This window comes from Protopterus annectens, chromosome 6.part0 (genome assembly GCF_019279795.1).
Source record: "Protopterus annectens isolate FY-2018-M chromosome 6.part0, PAN1.0, whole genome shotgun sequence".
Lineage (NCBI taxonomy): Eukaryota > Metazoa > Chordata > Ceratodontiformes > Protopteridae > Protopterus > Protopterus annectens.
This window is the reverse complement of record NC_056737.1, coordinates 1,037,816,239-1,037,840,514: the sequence shown is the minus strand read 5'-3', so window position 1 is coordinate 1,037,840,514 and position 24,276 is coordinate 1,037,816,239. Positions and strand designations below refer to the sequence as shown.

General features: G+C 40.9%; 1 protein-coding gene across 1 annotated transcript in view; it reads right to left on the bottom strand.

The window, feature by feature from the left end:
- Positions 1–24,276, bottom strand: part of AK7 (adenylate kinase 7) — a 1,289,119-nt gene that overhangs the window by 987,385 nt on the left and 277,458 nt on the right. The window contains exon 4 of the mRNA XM_044074647.1: positions 7,396–7,490. Within this exon, the coding sequence (XP_043930582.1) occupies positions 7,396–7,490 (95 nt within the window). The remainder of the gene's footprint in view (positions 1–7,395; positions 7,491–24,276) is intronic.

Below are 24,276 nucleotides of genomic sequence, written 5' to 3'. Positions count from 1 at the left end.
CATAGTAAAATAGTGTTATGTTAAAACAGTACTAATCCGGTATAATAAATGACTGACTGAGGAATTTTGTTGGCCATTTAAGCCTTACTAGGTACTGCCAATTTTCAAAGGGGGAAGGGGCAAAGCAACAAATCTCCAAAAAAGCAGAGGTTATTGTAGAACTATAGAGATAGAACACCCTATACTCTAAATAAAATATACAATCAAAGTACGTAAAAGTTTTCTGATACTTTGAAGAGGAGATAGTGGCAACAGTGTCACAAGTTACTGATAAAGAATTATGAGAGTCACAAATATTTCATAATTATGTATTCCAATTAGTGATACTTCACAATAAAGGAAAGGATTGGAACAATAATACTAATCAGAGGTATCACAAAATATGTGGAGTGGGTTTGCCTGATCAATTACACTTAATTTAATCTAGGAAGGTCTAATTGCTAACTTGAGCTATGCAAATGGTTGCCTTATAAATTAATCTAAGACAGTATTTTCTGCCATTTTCTTAAACTTAATATGACTAGAAATCTGTCTTAATGTGGAAAGGGGACCTTATTCAAATGAAAATGAAGGATGTGTCTAGGTACAATGTCATCTACTTTAGTAGAAGTTTTAGGAACAGTTAAGATATGACATGCTGGCTTCAGCATGGATAAACTTAATTTTAAGTTAAGTAATGTGTGCACATGCAGCTCTAGATTTGGGACGACTCTTCATATCTGGAGGGTTACATTTCATTTTTTTTGAAGACAGACATAGCTTTGAGTGATTGTTTTAAGTTACCAAGGAACAGGGGTGTTATGAAAATGTATTATGTTTTTGTTTGAGGTTTTCATTGGATAAAAAGTCTTGAAAAATGTGACATAGGTTTAAATGTAGATGAGAGCAAACAGCTGTATAAAGCATCAGCCTAATAATAGTGTGTGCATGTATGCCACACGTTGGAAATACATGTTCAAAAACTGTCAGGTATATTAGGTAGGAACAATAGCTTCTTATCACATTGGCTATGCTATCCATATTATCTTGGAATGTAAATGGCCATACAGGTATAGACAAAAGGGAAAAGTATTGAATTTTATTAAGAAATGCAAAATGCAAATTGCAATGCTACAGGAAGCAGATCTGGAAAGAAATTAGCATGTGAATTTGACAAAGGAAAGATTTCAGGATGGACATTCAACAGAATATCCTGTACAGAAAGGGAGAAAATAATAATGATTGCTCAAAGGACTTCAATAGTGACACAAGAGGAAAAATGACAATAATGGTAGAGTTGTGGTAGTATGGTGCTATTGGTAAGCAAAGAAGATTATAATGGCATGTATTTAAATTCAAACTGAAATTGGTATTATGGAGGTTAAGAAAAATTTGAGAGAAACAATCAGCTTTCAGCAGGGAATATTCCTTATCGGTGGGGACTGACATTTCATTTGCAATAGTGAGTAGATATCAGGGGAAAACTAGAAGGGTGAAATATAACAAAAGAGAGTAGCTTTCTGAAGAAATTTCTGAAAATATTTTGTATGGGACACATGAATTCAGTAGTAGGAACTCAGACAGAATTTTTATATTATTTACCATTAACTGGGCTATATTGGATAAAAATTATATTATATAGGAACACGTGCATTTGACTGAAAGCTTCAACATTCATCCAATAACTGCTTCAGATAATTTATCAATAAAAAGTAAAGCAAATGCAGGGTAATGAAGTAAAAATGAGACATCACTGCTTTTCCACCTTCCTGTTAAAATAGAGGAATTTAAGGAATGGGTAATTATAGACCCATCAGCCTAACTAGCCTGCTCTGCAAGGTCATGGAATGGATTATCATGGACCTCATTGACAAGGACATTGGCAGCCACCAAACACTCGATCCCACACAGTTTGTTTTCATCAATGGGAGGTCATGTCTGTTACATTTGGTTGACTTCTTTGAGACAGTCAACAAAGCCATGGACAAGGAGAAGATGGTGCATGGTGCCTAGCTTGACCTGCCAAAGCCTTCGACACTACTCCCCACCTGGGTATAATAGATAAACTCTCTCAACTAGGCATCAATCCGTATGTTACCAGATGGGTAGCAAACTGGCTCACTGATAGAATCCACCTAGTCAAAATAGGTAAAGCCACCTCAAGCAGTAGACCTGTAACAAGCAATGTACCCCAGGGATCAGTCTTGCAGCCACTGTTGTTTGGGATATACTTTTCTGAGGTGCAGACCAAAACCATTAGACTATGGCTGACCAAGTTTCCATATGCTTGCAAGCTGGGTGCTGTCATCAGTTCCCCTAGTGATATGGACATCCTCCAAGAGGGTCTCACCCAAACAAATGACTGGTGCCAGAAACATGGCCTTAAACTGAATGCCAAATATGCATCATCATCCCCTTTAGGGAGAGTGACATCCCCACAAATTATCACATTAATAACAAGGTCCTAAGCACGCAATCAGCTGTAAGGGACTTGGACACCCAGGTTGATAGCAAACTGACTTTTGACCACCATATTGCCTCCATTGTATGAAAAGCTTTCTACATGGACTACCTCATTAGGAAAGGTATTTCATTCAGGGACAAAGAGGTCATAACATCCCTGTATTCTTCTCTTATAAGACCCATTATTGAGTACAACACCCCTTTCGGCATGTACCTCACAAAATACATGCAGCAGCTGGAGAGACCACAGGGCCTCAAATATCTTCTCTACAAAGATAGGCTAAAAGCCCTGTCCCCTCTACTCAGTCTCATACAGACTCCTCAGAGGTGACCTCTGTCTGACATACAAAGCATTCTCAGACCCCCGCCTGGATGGGACTGCTGCATATCCACAAGTCAAGTTCCACTCAAGGAACCCGCGCGTGTGACCTCAGCCTGGTCTGCGACATCAACAGACTCTCCCTTCTGTGGAATAGTCTCGCTGTCCACGTCAAACAGAGTACCTCATTAACTCTTTTTAAGCACAACCTGGATATCTGGATGGGGAACAAAACATACACTCCTGAAATTCTATCTGTGTGTCTGCTGGACAGGGGCATCAGGTGCTGACTTTTTGGAACATGGGCTAAATTCTTGGCTAGGCTTGTAAGGGCCTCAGGACCAGTAGCCTAGTAACTTTCTATGATCCTATGATCATATTTAATCTTATGGTAATAAAAACTATTTAAGTGTTATTAAGAATACCAATACTCCTTCCTTTTTGTTTATACTTGTAAGGTCATTAACATTCCAAGATAATATGGACAGCATATCCATTATGATAAAAAACACTGTTCCAAACATCAACATTACTGATCTGTTTTCTGTCATCCCTTACACTCAGGGGTTACAGTGGTTCAGGAAGATTGTGACTGTGTCTTTCTACCAATGATACCAAATTAACAGAAGAATTTATGGAGCTTTTTCTTAAAACAATTTAATCTACTTTGAAGAGGAATTTTACCAACAAAAATAGGGAGTGGCTATGGGGACAGATTGTGCCCCCATATATGCAACTTGGTCCTATGGATCTGGCAACAGAAATGTTTCTTTAACCACTGGACTTCTTACAACAGATTCTTGTATAACAATTGCATTTTATGGAAGGGGCCAAGGAGAAGTTAAAAGAATTTATAGAATATCTTGATACTACAACATCTTTTTAGAAATGCATCCATACATTTCCAGTGTTTTCTAGATGTGACTATTTTGAAGAACTAGACTACTAAATCATTTACTTCAACTATGTAAAGGAAGCCAACATTTTCTAATTTCAACCTCCATTATGCAAATAACTATCTGTACACAATAAAAAACAGCCTGGTCAAAGGACAATTTGTTAGACTGTCCAGGATTATACTGAATAATGATAGTTTTTTGACAGAGACTGAAGTTTTAATTAATATGCTTCTGGACAGAGGTTATATTTTAAAAATGTCAAACAAGATAAGGGATGAAATTATTAGGGGTGGAGAACAAACTTTAAGCCATTACATGGACAAGCACAAATGAGTGAAAATGGTAGCAACTTGGAATCTTTTATTGACAAGAGCTTAAAAATATAATCAATAAACTCTCCAAGGAGCAAAATGAGAGGTCAGGATATTTTCCACAATCGAATTTATTGTCTAAAATATGTGAATGGTTCTTCTTTATTTTTTTTTTTTCAATATAATAGCATTCATTTACTTAATTGGTTTACTATAAATATGGTTCTTTGAATATGTGAGGGTGTGAGGATGGCAGAATAGTTATGGTGTTTACCTTGCAGACACAAGGTGCAGGGTTTGATTCTCACATGGGGTAATTGGCTAGGCTTAAAATGGCTCACAAGGGCAATTAGCCTAGTACTAATCTACGAATCTATAATCCTGAATTACAAGCAAGACTCCTGGGCAACTAAGAATATTTTATACACTAACTGGAAGATTTTTTCTCACTTTTCTGTGGTAGGAAATAGACTAGATGAGAAACCTGTTCATGTATAGAAAAAAAGCAAGTACTTTGCACAATTTATTGAAGCCTCAACTCGCTTTAACAAAACCTCACATTCTTTCTCAACCCTGGACTAGATCCTTACAACCCACCCCAAAATAACTCTTCTAATTTGGCACCATATCTGATAACATTAGTGACCACCACTCAACTTATGCTATTAGAAATTACAGTAAGAGCATGTCTGTTCCTAGCTATAATACTGCCAGCAGACTATTTTTAGCGTCAATTCTTTAATAGGTGCATTCAAAGAGAAAAACTGCCACCAGCCAAAACATCTCAGACTAGATGAAGCAACAGAAACTTTTAACACAATTTTCTTAGATATTCTACATGCCTAAGTCCCCGAACAAAGAAAATGCATCCAAACCAATCCTGCACTTTGGTTATCTCAGAACACAAAACAGATAATGAGGAAAACATTTTGGAAGCAAAGGAATTAGAATCAGACACCTCAGGCCTTCAAATACTATCAAATTCTACAAATTCATTAAAACCTTGATAAGAAAAAGACAAAAACATTTGATTTTACCTTATAAGATGAGGAAAAAAAGACTTTCTGGATATCAATTATCCATCTCCTACACCCTAGCAAATCAGCTCAACTGTATCTTATGCCCAGTGACTCTGACTATAACATGGCCTACTCTTTTAACTCTCATATCACCAACACAGCTGCTTCACTTTTTCAAAACAATCCCAGCATCCTCCCACAACCATTGAAAAAATCCTCCTTAAGCATAAACCTGCCACTAATTTTCCAGACAAATTCATTATACTAGCCACATATTCCCTAGCCGCCCCAGTCTCCTACTCATCAATACGTCCATAACCAGATCTCAAGTTTGCAAAATCTGGACACAAAGTTACATACTGCATCTACATAAAGGTTGCAGATCTATCAATCTTAGTAACTTCAGGCCAATTTCCATACTACCTCTACAATTAAAGATACCAGAAAGATGTGTTTACTCACACTTACTACAGAACATTTTAAACAAAAACCTGCTCTCTAGCTCCCATTATGAATTTCACCCACAGCACAACTCCCTTAGAATCCTTCCCAAATACTGTCTACCTGCACCATAATAACTGTTCTTGAGCTCTCTCAAAGGCATTCAGCACAATCTCTCATTCTAAACTACTGCAAAAGCTAACAAGTCTCAGCTTCTCTAGTAACACTATATAGTTACTACATAGCTGCCTAAGTAACAGAATACAATGTGTCAAGTAGCAAACAGTATACTCTTCCTTCCTCCCTCCCTGTTTACATAGGTGTCCCTTAAGGCTCTGTACTGAGCCATTGCTTTTTAATTTATTTGTCAGTGATCTACATACAGTTTCTGGTCCCACTTCACTTATTTAGTATGCAGATGACTCCACCCTTGTTTGCTATTCCCCATCTATTACTGAACTGCAAGGCAAAACCCAGGAGTAAGAGTCTTCAATCAAACCTTGGCTATAACAATATGACCTAATAATATGCTACAAAGACAAATGTCATTCTGCTCCTAACTAACTTCTTTCCTGTCATCCATACTAATTTTCCCATTAACTCTTCCAGCAATATTATCCTGTATATTGTCTCAAATATAAAATTCCTTGGAGCTACTCAGGAAAATAAATTAAAATTTGATCTCTGTATCCAACGTCATAAAAAAATCATCAAAACAGGTGAATTGTACAGAATCAAGATATATCTTACATCATAAGCCCAAAATGCTACACCCATTGCTTATCTCCTACCCAGTCTACACAGTACTACCACAATTTATACTACCCTTAATAATAATACAACAAAATAGCACAATCTGCCTCAAATTTCCATTGCTCTACTGCCTCAAATTTCCATTGCTCTACATAAAAATAACTGTTTGGAACTTCCCAGCTATCGTCAATATACCTAGTGAAGGAAGTCCACTGTGTTCTGCACAATAAATTCAAATGTCCTCCTCTAATCTCACTATTGAAGTGGTACTATGATACATGCAAACTCCTTTCTAAAGACAAACAGCTTGCCTACCAGGTCAAAGCCTCAAATGCAGACAGTGAATCCTTGTACTCATATCATGTGGCCAAACTCTGGAATTAAATGCCATATGCCTTCAGACAACCTCAGACTCAAGAAAGTTTCAGGACAGTTTCAGGAAAAATCTCCACACTTATATCCTTAACTCTAAAGTTTACCCTTTTCTACCTAATCAACTGTCCCACAAATATTCATTCCCTCAAACCAAAGTTTTTCCTCTCATCACTAACTCTAGAATTTTGTTCTTTTTACAAGTGTCGATGTGAACTTCCTGGTGCAGGTGCATGCTTCTATGCGCTCATGAGGAGAGCTACCACCAATCAGCTTGGTGGCTAAGCACCCACCACAGGACAACCTGTTACAGTGCCACATCTCTTCAAATGATTTCTGATAATGGATAGCCCGGGGCTTCCCTTTCCCTCAGAGGAGGGGTATGCCCATCCTCCCCCACCCTGCCAGCGCCATCAAGCACCCAAAACCACTAATCAGGCTGTTGTCACCTGGGATTCAGACAGGGCTTTACCCCTCTATGCTTCTAGAGTTTGTTCCCTATTTTTATTTTATTTTTTTTTTATTTAACATTTGTTTACCGAGAAAGTCCAACTTGGAATGAAGCCAATTTTCAGTGGAGGCCCGGAGAGAAATGCTCCAGACACATGTTTTTCTAACATGGGAGGAAACCCACACTAGTGCATGGAGGACATGCAGACTCCACAGAGAAGGTACCCCAGCCGAGAATTGAACTGGCAAACCTCTTGCTGTGAGGCGACAACACAGCCACTGCGCCATCCATTTAACAATAGAAAAACAGAAAAATATTGTACAAAGAGGACAAGAAAATAAATTCTTTAAATGTCATCTATGAAATGAATGCAATCTTTATGACTTACTGGATCAACAGGCTTGCTCCGAGCCCATGTCATTACTGTAGAAAGTAAAATAAACATCTTTGGGTTTTCAAATCTCTCAATTTCAGCATGCATGGCTATAAGAAAGAACAAAAAGAATCACTCAGTATATTGACAGTGAATCCATTGCTGATTATGCTAGCAGTTTATGCAACATACCAAAATCTTTTCACTTATTTGTATCTTAGAAAATTACATCTGCATTATATAAACTTAGAAAACAGTGATCACATAGTAACTTTGAATAAAAAACTGAATCCCTTTCTAGTGACCATAGGGTTTGGCATAATGCTTAAGGTATTTACCTTATAGACACAAGATGTAGTGTTTGATACTCACATGCAGTAATTCGCAAGGCTTAAAATGGTCCACTAGGGCAATTAGTCTAGTACTAATCTATGAACTTAATTTTGATATAAACATAGTACATAACCACAATAATGTGCAGCAATAGATAGCTACAAGTTACAGTAAGTACTGTTTCAGACTCATTCATTCATGCAGTCATTCATTCTCCAATTACCAACTTAATCCTGTTCAAAACTGCAGGATGAAGAAGACTATCCCAATAGTCAATGGATAAAGGCAAAAGAACCAGTCCTGGTTAAGCTGTCAGCTCAGTGCAGAATGGATACACTTACTCATTCTCCTGACTTGCACACATATAGGCACTATAGATGAACACCAAGATGTTTATGGCATGTCTTTGGGATATGAGAAGAAACATGAGCAACTAGCAAAAAAACCCAGAAGGATACAGGGTTGCTGTGGAGACTCCATATATAAGACACTCCAGTCAGCAACCAAACTAGAAAATAAAGCTCTGTGAGGCAGCAACACTATCTCTGTATCACTGTTCCACTCCTTTGTCTTAACCTGCTACATGAAAATAAATACTAAACTAACTGAAGGCAGTAATCTTGTGTAAGGTACTTACCATAACAGCAGATCTTTGTGAATAGGTCTCCATAACAGAAAATCATAACAATTGGGTTTACCTATCTTAAGTGGTCATAACCCTTAGAAAAACTACTTTAGTCTCATGCCAGTGCTCCATGAAACCTTGTCTGGTAAATGAGGCATTTATATATATCCAGCACTGCTAGCAGTCTTCTGTTATTTGAACCATATTTGCTCTTTGTGAGTGTAGTTAGACATTATTATTAAAACATGTTATACAACTATGCAAATATTTCTGGGGGAGGGTAGGTTTACTGCCACAGTGACTTAGGTTCATAGGTTCATAGGTTCATACTAGGCTATCTGCCCTAGGGCATTTATAAGCCTAGCCAGAATGTGTTTGGCTTTCGCCACCCATTTTAAATTTATTTTGCTATGCCCTTTTTCGAGGTTAGTATACTGTGCCTCTGTCTAACAGTGACACAGAAGTGATACCATCTCCCATCCACTCATCAAGATTCCTCTTGAAGAGAGTCAATGAGGGACTCTGCCTAACCTGGACTGGGATTTTATTCCAGAGTGAAGGGAGCCTCTGGGTTATGAATCTGTCCCTCCAGCATGTCCTATTTATTTCAGTGCTGAGGTTCAAGTCTCTTCGATGGGATTTGGATTTTCTGAGGTGCAGCATATCCATTAATTCCAGGTTGGACATGGCTTTATACTCAGGCACACAGACGCCTCTGAACAGGCGGTATGCCACTGAGTAGAGCTGGAGTTTCTTTAACCGGGCAGCATATGGCATCTGTTTGAGCCCTTTGATCCTCTTGGTGAGGTACGTTTGGGGTCTTTCCAGTTGCTGCAGGTGTCTGGTAAGGTACATCCCAAAGGCATTGTACTCAATTATGGGCCTGATGAGGGATGAGTAAAAAGGCCCTGATCTAGATGTGAATCCCTTCATGATTAGGTGGGCTATATAAAATGTTTTTCTAACCACTTTGGCCACGTGGTTGTCAAATGAGAGATTGCTATCAACTTGGGTCCCCAGGTCCCTAATTACTTCTTCTGTACTTAATGGATTACCACCTATGTGGTAATTTGTGAGCACTGGGCACTTTTTTGCCAAAGGGGATGACTATACACTTTTGGCATTTAGCTTGAGGCCATGGCTCTGGCACCAGTTGTCTGTTTCTATGAGGCCCTTTTGGAGGATGCTTGTGTCGACTGGAGAGTAAATTATGCTCCCAGTTTGCAGTCATCTGGTCAGCCACAGTCCTTCCGTGTTGGCCTGTACCTCCGAGAAATATATACCGAACAAGAGAGGTCCCAGGACTGAGCCTTGTGGGACACCACTTGTAACTGGTTTGGAGTCTGACATGGCTCCAGCAATTCTAACCATGTGGGTTCTGTCCTTGAGCCAGTTTGCAATCCATCTAGTGACATAGGGGTTTATATTTAAGCTGGTGAGCTTATCTATAATGCCCAGGTCCAGGTAGACTGTGTGGACCACCTTCCCTATGACCTTGGTGACTGTTTCAAAGAAATCAACCAGGTTTAAGAGGCAGGATCTGCCCTTAACAAAGCCAAACTGGGTAGGATCCAGTGTTTGTAGGTCCCCAATATCTTTATTTATGAGGTCCATGATGATCCTTTCCATAGCTTTGCAGACCAAGCTAGTCAGGCTTATGGGGCGATAGTTTTCAGGATCCGTTGAGGCACCACCTTTATGGAGAGGGACCACTGTTGCCTCTTTGGGCACATATCCTGTAGTAAGGCTGAGATTGAACAGTAGTTTTATGTTTGGGTTTAGCTCTTCTTGGAGTTCATGGACACCATCTGGTCCCATTGATGCTGTGTTTTTGCTTTGGAAGGGGGGCCTCTTACCTGGGGATCTGAGATGGCGGGGGGGCAGCACTCTGGGGGGATAGATTTTTGCCCTTTTGGTGGGGAGGGGGGGGGACGTTTACACTGAACCTGTCAGCTAGGACTTTGTCTGAAGAAGTGCAGGCAGTGTCCTGCATGAAAGCGCTAACTAAGTAAAAGTTTTTTTATTTTTTTATCGACTGCTATTTTTTTCAGCAGCCTTTTTTTTTTTTTCTTTCTCAGCTAGGATGTTGGCAATGTCTGTGGGTTCGGTGTATTTTTTGTCATTTTGGACTAATTCTGAGCATATCTGGGAATTACCACCCAGGTTCCTAACATAACTAAAGAAAGCCTTGTGATTATCCTTAGTGTCCTGTGCAATTTTTCTCTCGAAGCTGGCCTTAGACAATTTTATGTGTGCCCGTGGTTTTTGCTAATACTGATCAGTGATGCCTTCCCTTTGGAATTTTGCTCTATCATTTAGTAGCTTCCTCCTTCTATTGTATAGTTTGTTTATGGCTGGGGTCCACCAGACAGGGCCTTTGGAGGATTGGGTCTTGGTTTTATTTGGGATCCCCTGAAGGTGTTCATAGAATCGTTTATAAAGGATTCTGCGGTCTGGGCTGTATTTTCCACAGGCCCGGGCTTTGAGGATTCCACCTCAGTTTTGAGGAGTGTAAATTGCTTTTAGAGAAGTTTTCACTGTGGTTTTCTGGGCATGAATATCCAGTGAGATTAGTTTATGGTCTGATCTTACCATTGAGGGATACACTTCTGGTCTGGAGCATAGAGTCCCCATGTTGGTGATGATCAGGTCCAGTATGTTTTCCCCTCTTGTGGGAGTGGTAACAAGTTGTTCCATAGCATTTGAGTTTATAAATTCTAGGAACCTTTGGGCTAGGGTGTTGGAGCTAGAGTAATGCTCCCAGTCTAAGTTTGGGTAGTTGATGTATATAATGGTGTTTGGAGAGACCTTCATATTTTCCAGTGTTCTCAGGAAGGCCGAATGGGGTTCCTGGGTTTGGGAGGGTGGTCTGTAGCAGGCTATAAACTGGAAGGCAGTTTTACCCACTGATAGTTGCACATGGATAGTCTCTGATGCTGCCACCAACCTGGAGGTGTGGGTATCTTTGATGAATATCGATACTCCCCTCCTTTTGTGGTTCGGTCAAGTTTTGTATAACCTGGTAGTGCTGGGGTGCTCGAGCCCTGAACCAGGTTTCTGTTACTGCACAGATATCGATGTTCTCCATGCTAAGGAGAGTTTATGCATCTTGAGGTTTAGACTTCTGGCGTTGAGTAGCATTACTCCTAGTTTCTTATCCCTTGTGATACCTATGGAGGTGGGTTTGTCTTTTGAGCCTTGCCTAAAAGGCACTATGGGGTAGCAAGAGCCTTTGTCAATATCCGGTGACAGGTGCAAGCCCTTGTCCAACATATCATCCCAAGCTGACAGGCATTGGATCCCCTTTGAATGACACCAGTACTTAAGCCAATTGTTGAAATTGATCATCTTGTCTTCATATTGTGGCATCATTCTTGGTGAGGGTAAGATGCTATTCAAGGTCAGCCTGGACTACATGCTCAGAGAGCTCCTTTATGTCTCTATTCATGTAGCCCACTCAGGTCATTCACACCAGCATGGACAATGACTGAGTCATTGCCTTGGAGTGACCTGAGTGCTTGTGTTATGTGGCGGATCAGGCTGCTCACCGTGACCCTCTCCTTGTTCAGCCTGGTGAGCACGTCAGTGTGCCTGATGATAGAGTCACCTATTACAAGTGTATCAGGTGTGTTGTTTAGTCTTAAGGCCTGTGACTGTTTGGCACACTGGCTTTGTGAGATATGTGTTGTTTTGTTTTGCTGCTTGGGTGTCTGCTTTGGAGGTCTCTGCTGCTTGACAGATCTTTATTTAGAGCCTCAGTATGTTTTTGTGTGATTATGTGTTTGGTTTGCTGTAAGGTAGGTCTATGTGAAACTGGAATTGTAGTGAGTGTGGTTTCCTTCTCCTCCTAACTGGTTATGCCAGTACTGAGTTGAGAGAGCTTAGCCTCCAGTTTGGCTATATGGTTGCATCTCTCACATGTGTTGGAATTTTTTGGGAGGGGGAGAGGGTTGTATGAGGCAGTTGTAACATTGCCTCAAGATTCCCAGATTCACCAGCTGGACCGGAGGAGATTGACAACTGACCTTTGGACATGCTAGAATAATATTGGGAATTCCTTAATAATTGAAAACCAGGGCCAGTGGGGAGTGAGGGTGTAGTGCTTTTAATTTTTAGTGTTGACTTATATAATTGCTTTAGTGAGCAAGTGCCAGGTAACTTAAGTGCAATGTGTTACAGGTAACTTAAATACAAAAACGACAAACAGTAACTTTCTTTCAAGTGAAACAAGGAAATAAGTACAGTAAGCAATGCAGATATCACTAGTGATCCACAGGAAACTTCTCAAAATATATCCTCTTTGACAGGCAACTTATATACATCTACACTCTCTTTTACAGAGAGTTACCATAATACTAGGTTGTAATATTTGGGAACATTACTTCCCAGATGGCTGCACACTGATCAACATAGGCTGCCCATACATGTCAAGCAGAGCGCCTCCTTGGCCCTCTTCAAAAAGAACCTTGACAATTGGATGGGAGATAGGAAATTTGCCCCGGGGATCACGTCAGTCACCCTGCTAGACAGGGGTCCAGGGAAGTAAATATTGTGGGAAGAAATATCCAGGGAATTGTTATGGCTAGGCTTGTATAGGCCCTAGGGCCGATAGCCTTGTACCAACCTATGAACCTATGAACAGTTTAACGTCAGCTCTCTCAGAGTGAAAACAGAAACTGATAAACTGCAACCAGAGATATTGTCAGCTTGAGTAAAATTCAGTTACTGGCTAATAACTACACTGCCTGGATGCCTACATAGAAGAAACTAAGACAGCTTGAAAGAAAATCAACTATATATGGGTGAAGAGAAAACACCGACTGGGAAGAATCTTAACAGTTGTTCCGCAAAAAGCAGTTCAAGCTCCAGCTTTGGTACAAAACATGACTTCCAGTAATCTAGAGAAAAAAAATGTTAAATGTGATCAGAAATGATTAAAATAAACAAAACACAAATGGAGTGTATCAACTCAAACAATAAAGGGCTGGAAAAATTTAAGAAGCATTAAACAGATGTTCAGTTGAGTTGATAAAACTGCAGAAATCATAGGTCAAATTGAAAAAAAAGGTTGGCTGAGTATGAGACTGCTCAGGAAGAGGTGTTTCAAAAATGGTTGAAATAGAGGACAGAATAGGTAGCAAAAATATTAGATTTTCTGCTGTACCAGAGAAACTAGAAGAAACAGACTGTATTAATTTTTTGAAGACACAGATAAACAACTGGACTGGTATTCCACAGCGAGAATGTTAGCTGAAAGGGCACACCATGTGCATGCTATAAATATGGCCATGAGAAAGTAAAGAACTTTTATTAGTAAAGATGCAAACCTGTCATCAGAATTAGTTTGTCCTGACAAAACTGTGGCTAAAGGGTAAAGAATTAAAACTTAGATACAGTTGAATGTTTTGTGGAAAATAATTATTCACTGTACTCCAGGCAAAATAGAAACCATTTTTATTTCAGTAATCAGGGAATGTCGAGAGGCAGGGTCTGAGATTCAAGCTGCTGTACCCATCTGTCTTCAGAATATTTTTTTTCCTTGACAATCAAGTGATGTTTTGATGCAGAACAGGCTAAGGAGGAAATACAAAAGTTTGTCCAACAGAAAATGATCTATCAAGCAGAAGGGAACTCTGTTTCTCACTCTTCTGATAATATAGTACACGGAGAGACTTTGCCAGAGAAACCTTCTGCACTGTTCCAAAGCAAAATGCTTGAGAGAGAGAGAAAATCATGAGAATTGACCAGAAGAGTTGGTAGCACCATGGAATTCAGAGTCTGGAGTTGGGAGATGGAGGTGAACAGGAAGAAGATCAGTAACATGGAAACTGATGAGTAAATGTGAGACTGCAAAGCATGAATCACAATTGTGAAATACATCTGTATAAGATTAAAGAGGGAATAGTGGGATTTTGTTGACTTTGTTAAACTAGTAAGTAAGTGAAAGGCATTTTCCTTACTTCATGTCATTAATGTCTGGAAGGGCACTCAGGGGATGAGGGGAGGAAGGAAAAAGGTAACTATAAGTAAAGCAATTTCGTTTCTTAACAGTATATGAAAATTTTCACAAAATAAATTGCATTTTTTATAGTAAAGTATTTTCATTGTTCTTGTATGTGATAAAGTTATTACAGTAAACAGATGCCTTTTTTCTTCCTCTTCTCTTTAATTATTTAGAAATCTAGGTGTGACAGTGCACAAAGAGAAGAAAAGCTAGACAAAAGCATGTTTAAATTAATAGGCTGTAATCTTGAGTTGCTGAGGTGGGAGATGGGCTGCAAAAGTAAGGATTGAGGCAGGAGAGGCAATGCTATTACTATTGGCTGCTATTTTTAGGTACTCGCTTGGAAGGTCATCAGTTGAAGAAGAGCACAGTTTAAATTTGTTAAAGAGTAGTTTATATAGGATGTGGGAACAGGTTTGAAGGTGAAAGTGAATGTGATGATATGTAGCTGTTGGGCAGGGTTGGGATTAGATGTTGAGGAATCCTTGGTTAAAGCTGCTATACTATCTATGAAAAAAGAGTTGAACTGTACTGTAGTTTCAAGTGGTGAGTTATTGGGGTTTGGGTTGAAGTTTTGGTCAGGATATAAGATTTCGTTAATGGATGTCCACCATTTTTTAGGGTTGTGTTTAGTATTATTCTGAAAGTTATTAAAGTATATATTTTTTGTCTTCATTTATTTGCTTTTTAGTACGATTGCGAAGCATTCTGAAGTTTTCAAGCTACTAAGGTGTTTTATATTGTTGCCATTCTTTTTCTCTATCCTGCATTAGCATTTTACTCTTTTACATAGCCAAATTGCATTATTTGTTTTCAGTCTCTTACTTCTATGAGGTGCAAGGTTATTTAGGATATTTAGAAAAGTTGTACTGAATTAAATTACAACATTGTCTAAGGGGAGGACTTTTAGGAAGTTCCAGTTAATAGATGATAGTGTAGTAATGAACATTTCTAGATTAACCTAGGAAAGGATACATGCTGCTTTATAAAAAGAAGTTACTTCTTACCATAACGTTCCATCTGTGTTGTTCATCTTCATTCATTCATTACTGATGGGTGTCGATTCCATCCCCGGAACAGAGTCGGCCTTATACCAAGCTCACGCCAGCCAAAAACTCTCGAGCTAAGCTTTACCCATACTGCCCTTCTCCCAGTTACCTCAGATCAAGTTTGAACATGACAAGAAAAGCAGAAGTTATATCTGAGCACATTCCCTAGAGTGTCATTGGACCCAGACAATCCCCCAGGAGCCTCTAGGAGAGGGAAGGAAGGTGGGACATAATGAATGAATGAAGATGAACAACACAGATGGAATGTTATGGTAAGACATAACCTTTTTAGCTGATGTTGTTAATCTTCATTCATTCATTACTGATGGGACAGAGTCCCTTACTACCTTATATATCCTGGGTGTCCCCTATGGAAGAATATTCATGAGCACCATAGAACCAAAGGAAGCTTTTCCCCTGGAGACCAGATCCAATTTGTAGTGAGAGATAAAGGTATGGGGAGTATCCCATGTTACAGCTGCACAGATATCCTCCATGGATGTCCTTGAATGAAAAGCTATTGAAGTTGCCACAGATCTGGTGGAATGTGCTTTGATTTTTGCATGGTATAGGGGTTTTTGAATGTTGATACACCAGGAGTATACAATCTCTTAGCCATTTGGATAGAGATACTTTAGAGATGGCTTTCCCCAATTTCGGGCCTGAAAAGGATACAAACAATTGGTCTGATTTGTGGATTTCCTTTGTTCTGTCAAGATAAAATCTCAGTTGTCAATGTATATCTAAAAGGTGGAGGCAATATTCTCCTTTTTTCGAGAAGTTAGGAAAGAAAACTGTTGGGTCAATAGACTGGATGTGAAATCTGAAACTTTAGGTAGGAAAGATGGATTTGTCCGAAGTGATACTCTGTCCTTATGAAAGATTATATAAGGACATTTAATACATAGGGCCTGAAGCTCGGAAATACGTCTAGCTGAGTTAATGGCCACTAGGAATAAGGACTTCCAACATAAGAATTTGATATCGCAGGTAACAGCAGGTTCAAAGGGGGGTTGCGTTAAAGCTTGAGAACTAATGTGAGACTCCATGGTTCGGTGGGTTCCTTAATGGGTGGTCTAATATGAGATATCCCTTTTAGGAAGGTTTTGGAAAGATGATGGGAGATTAAAGAAGAGTCCTGAAACCATTATGAAAATTGGAGGTGGCAGTTAAACAGACATGGAGGGTTGATGCTGCAGCTCCTGCTTTGAAGAAATTTGACAAATAATCTAAAATTGTATTAACTGGAGCTGAATAAGGGTCAGGTTTTCTTTGCTTGGACCATACTAAGAATCTTTTCCACTTACTACGGTAAATTTTCCTGGTGGATAGTTTATGCGAAGCTAATATAATGTCACGGATCGGCGAAGAAAGATTGTTTTGCCTGGCAATTACTGGAAGTGGAGAAACCAAGTTGTCAGCTTGAGATTGGCTATGTTCGGGTGAATCAACCCTTGGGGGGTGAGAAATCAGATCTGGAGATGGATCCAGAATACATGGTTTGTCTAGCAGGTAAGGCCAAAGAAAAGGGAACCATAATTGGCTGGGCCAATAAGGTGCAATGAGGATCACTTTGCTTTTCAACTGGAGGGCTTTCTTCAGAAATTTTGGGATTACTGGAAGAGGGTGGTAAGCGCATAGAAGTTCCATGGGCCAATTGTGAACCAGAGTGTCCCTCAGGGACTCCTCCTGTGAGGGGGTCAGGGCAAAATAGTTGCTGCAATTGTGGTTTGTTTGGGGGGGTGAAAAGATTGCAGCAAGGTTGGCCCCAACAGCTGAAGATTTTCACCGTTATGGTTAAGTTGAGGGGCCACTTGTGAGGCAGAAGGATACATCTGCTCAGTTTGTCTGCAATTATGTTGGAATCCCCAGGAATGTACATTGCGATCAGAAAGCGGTTGTAAGCTACTGCCCATTGCCACACTCTCATGGCCTCTTGACACAATGGGTAGGACTTGTTTCCCACTTGTTTGCTGATATACCAGACAACTGCCATGTTGTCTGATTAAATGGCAATTGTTCCAAACGGAAGGACAGAGTGAAATGCCTGCAATGCTAGAAGCACTGCCCTCAGTTCTAGTAAACTGATATGCACATTGACCTCTATGGACGACAATGTGCCTTGGACAGTCATACCCTGAAAATGTCTCCTCACACCCTATCAGGGAACTGTCTGTGGTCACAGTGGCCTTGGGTTGAGGAGGGGAAAAAGGATGACTCCAAAGATTTGCATCTGGCTTCATCCAACACCAAAGGTCTTTTATGCACTGTTCTGTTATCCATATTTGGTAAGATAATGGATGATGATTCGGGTAATACTGAGGCAAAAGAAGCCACTGAAGGAGTCTCATGTGTAATCTCATGAGTGGGATAATGATTATTGCTGCAGCCATTGAACCTAAAAGTTGGAGGACATCTCAAGCCGAGGCCATGTCCTAACAATGTATCACTCAGAGTTGAGCCCTTAGTCTTTGCAATCTGTGATCTGGAAGAGACACTTGGCAAGATTGGGTATTGAAAACCGCTCCTATGAAGTATAAGCCAGGTTGCTTTTCTCCCAATTTACAGAGATCCTCAGGATTTGTCAATGTCAGGGTGTAGTTCAGGGTTTTTTCCAAGAGACGCTTGGTGGTGGTGGTGATGAGCCAGTCGTCTAAGTATAGAAATACTCAGAATCCTTGTAGTCTCAAGTGAGCTGTAACCACTGCCATACATTTTATGAACACTCTGGGGGCTGTAGAGAGTCCGAAGGGCAGAACCCGGAATTGTTAATGATTGGCTCCTAGCCAGAAGCAAAGGAACTTTCTGGAGCACTTGTCCATTTGTATGTGGTAATACGCATCCTGAAGGTCCATAGACCACATCCAATCATCCTTTTCCAAGAATGGAAGAATGGACTAAACCGTGACCATCCAGAATTTTGGTTGGGATCCAAAATTGGCTTCCAGTCCCTTATCTTTTTTCACACTAAAAAGAATCTTGAGTAGAATCCAGATCCTATTTGGTCTGGTGAGACTGTTTGGATGACTCATTTCTGGCACAGCTTTTTTATCTCTATGTCTGCTGATTCCCTTTGACAGGGTGGAATGTCAGGAATATGTTTTTGAGGATTTGGGAAGGAGGTCAGTGGGATTTTGTTGCCTCTGGTGATTATCCTCTGCACCTAATCTGTGGTTATGCAATGCTAGGCTGTTTGGTGTAGGGACAAATGTCCACCAACTGCTTCCAGAGGAAAGCAATTTGGCCGCTCTTTAGGAACGTTGATAGAGCTGTCCAGAGAAAAGAATCTCTGGACCCCTGATTATGCAGGTCCCCTGTGCCTCAGTAGGGGCGCCTTCCACTAGAGTTACCCCCTCTGCCTCTGGGGGAGAACTTGCCATGTGTGTCACGAAAAGGACCCTGAGGCTTTTTGTGCCACATTTTTCCACTCCGCTGGTTCCCTGAATAAGGACACTGGGGGGTGGAGAAACATACACCTACAGCAGACAGGGTTTTTCCATCTTTCTCACACCTGGCTAATGTGTCCTTCACTTTACGGCCAAATAGGGATGATGCTTTCATAGGAGTACTAAGGAAGGAAGACTTAAAGGGATCCGTGAAATCATATGGCACATCCAGGCCTGGCTTCTCATGACTAAGCCTGAGCCTGCAGCTCTAGTCGCCCCTTCAGTTGCATGGGATATTAACTGCATGAGCAAGTTAGATATAGATTTCAGGGTCGCTAGCTGTGAGGCAACTTCATTGTGTACCTCATCAGGCAGTTATCCTGCTAAGGTTTTAAAGAGTTCAGAAACTGGATCTCTTTGGAGCCTAGTAAAATGTGCCAGATAGTTCAAGGACCTAATAGTGAAGGTTGATGATGCAAACACTTGCTTCCCTAGTCGGTCCACCACCTGGGACTCCCTGTTAGGTAGGTGGACCATCTGGCTCTCCTCTGCATGCTCCTTTTACATGGCAGCCACCACCACCATAGCATCTACTGGAATACCCTTAGACCAGTGTGGGTTCTCTTCCAGGGGTGATAAAATTTTATCTGGTCTCTGGGATAAGTTGAATGGTGTCAGGATTCTTCAAAGCCCTCTGCACTATGAGTTGTATCAGTTCATCTGCAGGTGAGGTCATCCGAGAGATAGAGGGTTGAACACGAAAAGCCTACCGAAAGACTGACTCCTCGGAGGAAGGGTTGGAGGGCTTCCAATCACCCCTCTGTTTTAAGATTTCAAGGATATCTCCAAAGGAGACATCTTCAGGGGTTGACCATGGGGACCCTTCCCCTTCATCCTAGTCTGTATCTTCAGTGAAAGACTCCTCAGAGAAGTCAATGTGTTTCTTCTTGCACAATTTCTTCCTAGGTCCTTCTTCAGGGGGAGGTTTCTGTAGAGGACTCAGAAGAGGGGGCACCCTGCAATAGGACCTCCTGAAGCTCTTGTGCTCGATGTCCCATAATGGTGATTTGCGTCAGTTGTGGCTGGGAGAGAAGAGTCATTGGGTAGTCTGACATCGATGGTTTGCCAGCAGTGGCAAGTGCCCTTTCATCGCCTGGAATGCAGGCCTACCTGAAGAGGGATGGGAGCCCGGAACCGAGAATGACAGCCTTGGAACCAGGGTCACACCCTGCTCCAGCGAACCAATCCCCAGGGACGGAGTCTCAAGAGAAGCTGGTACCGCAAGAGCCCCTGGAACCACGGATGGAGTCATAGAAAAAATCAGAGCCACTCCCAGAACCAGAGAAGTCGCAGTCCAACCACGATCCTGAGAAAGCCTTGGTTCCAACTGAAAAAAAAGCCAAAGGGATAACTCCGAAACCACTGTGAGATCCACCAGTGAGACCATACTCATGGGTACCAGAATACACGTCGGTTCCAAGGTCTTCGATGCCTGCTCCGAGGTCGAAGGAAGACAGTAAGCTGGAGTCCTTGGAGAAGTACCCCCAACTCCTAATGGGAGGGGAGTTTTGGATGGAGTAGTAATCCCTCTAGCCGTAAGCAACTGATCAACAAGAAGCACCACGTCAAGTTCTGAGAGGCTCCTGGTTGATCTAGTGGAAATTCCCAAGGGGGAGTTGGGCCACTCTAGGAAGGGGCTAAACTGCTGCCCCAGAAAAGGACCCACCTTCTGAGAATATTGGGTCTGAGGCTCCAACGGCACCGAAGTCTCAGTGGAGGCTTGAGTAAGCGGGGTCAGTTTTTCTGGGCTATAAAAGGCTGTAGATGGTGCTATGGTCGGTGCCAAAGTTAAATCACTGGATGGCACCAAGGGAGACAAAATTTGGAGATGCACTGTCAGTGCCATAGCACTCAGTGCCAAAATGGTAATCAGTGCCGATGGCACAACTTTAGTAGGTGGTATCGTAGAAGGTACCGTAGCAGTCATTTTTGGTGCAGTAGTCTCTTTTAAATGTTTAGACTTTGGTTCCTCTTATTTTTCACTGGGTGAAGATAGAACCGAGTGCGATCTCTTTTTATGGGATTTGCTTGGAGGGGGTGACCCCTCCAGCACAGAGAAAAAGGCGTTTTATGAAGGCCTTTCACAATACGTTTGTTTCATCTCTTATTAAGAGTTCTAGAACTGAACCCTTGACAAATATCACAGGGAGGATGGACAGATAAAAGAGGTACATTCAGACAACACACACAAGATGTGAGCGAATCAGAATTTGGCATTTTGTGGCCGCACTAGTCGCATTGTTTGAAACTAATCGCTCCCTTCTTTTCTGACATGACTACAGCAATGTAGGATAGAGAAAGAATTTTTTTTTTTATATATAAAGGGACTAAGAGAGGAAGGAGGGGAAATACCAACAATGGTAATAGAGAAAATTACCACAAGGGTAAGGGAGAGGGGATACCAACAATGGTATGAGAAGAAATACCTCTAAAAGGTAACAAAGCAGTAAAGGAAGTAAAAAGAGCTTTCCAAGAAAGAAGGTAAACTACTGACTAACAAGAAAGTGGAAAAGGATTTTCAGAAAAGTTAGAAAACTTTATTTATTTACCTAGGCTTAGTCAAGAGCTGGTTTGACATGGCTTTTCGGCAACGTGGCAAACAAGATCTGAGGTAACTGAGAGAAGGGCACTATGGGTAAAGCTTAGAACGAGAGATTTTGGCTGGGGCGAGCTTGGTATAAGGTCAACTCAGTTCCAAGGATGAAACTGACACCCATCAGTAAGGAATGAATGAAGATTAACAACATCAGATATTTGCTGTTTAATTGCATGTGTGAGATGTCTAGTCATATAGATTGGGAGATGATCACAGAGAGTCTAACACTGTACCTGTGATGGAGTACTTGCTAGGTTCTGATACTGGGCATGTATCTCCTTTATCTTGATGTGTTTTGATCTGCCTGATTGATTCCACAGGCCTTGCACCTTCACCCCCACAGAAACTGCTCTATAAGCAAAATCTGAAGTGTCTGTGACAGATTGGTTTGGGGTCTGAGGAAAGAAAGAAAGACCTGGATTCAGCTGAACTTGCTGTCGACACAAATGAAATTCCATTTCTAGAAAGTCCAAAACTGGAATTTGATGGTCTAGAGGATGCAAATGTTTTTAGAAACTATTGCATCTTTTTCATATATAATCTAGCTAGGAGAATCATGAGAAGCATAGAAGCTTTGAACTCTAGGATCCTGATAAATGTTTTTGCAGAAGTCTGAGATTGATTGCAGAAGCTCAGGAATGATTCCAGATAAAATCTACCTTCCCTTGTGTCAGAAAAGCCTTTTCTGGAGAGGTATCTACAAGGTAACCAAGATACACAATCCTGTGAGATGGAGTCAAGGAGGATTTTTGCAACATTTATCTGAAAGCCCAAATTGGTCAGAAGAGACATAACTCATGATAATGACTATCTGGATAGACTTTGTAAAGATATGTAAATCATCTAAATAAGGAAAAATGTGAATGCCTTTCAGACTGCAATAACTAAGACTGGAGTTAGATATTTTATTAACACCTTTGGATCTAGCCTCTAAAGCACCCAAGCCAGCCACTGTTAACCCCTCTTGTACCACATCACTGTAGTTCACCTAGAAAGATCTGACATCACGGATGTGTACTTTCTTAATTTCTCCATCACCAGTCTGGTGGATATGGGCATCCTGAGACAATGCAGTTATTGCCTCATGTTCAGTGACAACCATCCAATCTTTAGAGAAATCAAAACAGTATGCAAGAGATGTAATTACACAATGTCACTGGAGCCAAGACATTTGCATACAAGCACTGAAAATAACAATCAGGTTTTTAGTAACACACACACACACACAGACACACACAGACACACACACACACACACACACACACACACACACTACACCAACCATGCATAGTATGCACATGACTCATAGGACAACATATGCTGAGACACTAATAAACTATCTTCCTAAACCCCCAAAGTCCTCCCAGACACATGAACCGCATCAATTATCCTCAACAAACTCAAAAGCACTCTACTGAAACAACACCCAACATCACACATACAACCACACCCCATGGAGCGTCAACTACAAAGCCTATAAACTAAGCCAACACACTATCCAATACTCTAGTCATAGGAGACTCCATTGTGAGACATACAGACACCCCACTCACCAGGCTGAAAAAGGAGAAAATCACAGTCGGTTGCCCACTGGGGCCAGGATCCACCAAGTTACTCATGCATTCAGGTCAATAAACTATAAGTACAAGTAAGACTCAGTCATACTCCATGTGGGTGTAAATGACCTGAGATGTACCTCCACAAACTATATGAAAAGACATATTGTGGAGCTCTCAGACCATGTGAAGCAGCCTGATTTGAGTCTAGCAATGAGCAGCATTCTACCTTCACCAAGGATGATGCCATTTTATGAACAGAAGATGATTGACTTTAATAAATGGCTTAGCTTCTGCCGTCATTCAATCGGGGTACAATATTTGTCAGCATAGGAAAATACAGTCAACAGAATACATTGCTTTGTCAAAGATGGTCTGCCCCCCCCCCCCCCCCCCCCCAGAATTATATTGGCTAAAACATTGTCCTTTCCCATAGTGCTTTTTAAGGCAATACCAAACTGACAGACTTTCCAACTTAGCAAACTCAATCCAAGGGAATCTAAAGGTGATACTACTCAATGCCAGGAACCTAAACAAGAAACTCTACCCCCTCTAAGCTCTCCTCACCTTGCAGAATGCAGACATCTGTGCAGTTACACAGTTTAAAGATGCAAAGGGCACCCTGGCAGTGCAGGGATACAATGTCTCCACACATTTAGACTAGCTACTGCACAGGCAGGGAGTTAAGGTGGTGGTATCTCCATCTACATCAAAACAAACAAACCTCAAGGTTGGTCAAACAGGATGAGATGTTTGAGCTTTTCCATGACAAAATGACCATAGGTAGACACCCATATCATATCCTTGTGAGCTATAGATCACCCTCTATGACCATGAAACCCATAATGCATATTTAGACCTACTAGAGATACTTACCATTCTACCCAATACCAAATTCATGGGTGAATTTAACTATTTCACTATAAACTGGGAATCTTACATGACCTCAAATCTATAGGCCCAGAGATTCCTAGACTTTGAAAACACAAACACCCTGGATCAGTTAATCCATTTGCCCACTAGGGGTGCAAACATAATGGATCTGGTAATTACAAATATGCAAAACCAATAGTATCAGAACTACTTGATCTAGAGACTTGAACTTTGCTTGCGACATAAGTAGGATATGCTGGAGGAACAGGTATGTGTGTCTCAAAGAATTTACTTCCTCTGAAATAGGCTTCCCATCCATGTGAAACATAGTTACTCCTTAATCTTATTCAAGTGTGATCTGGACCAGAGGATGGGAAATCAGAAATGTACCCCAAGTCTTGCACCTGTGTCTCT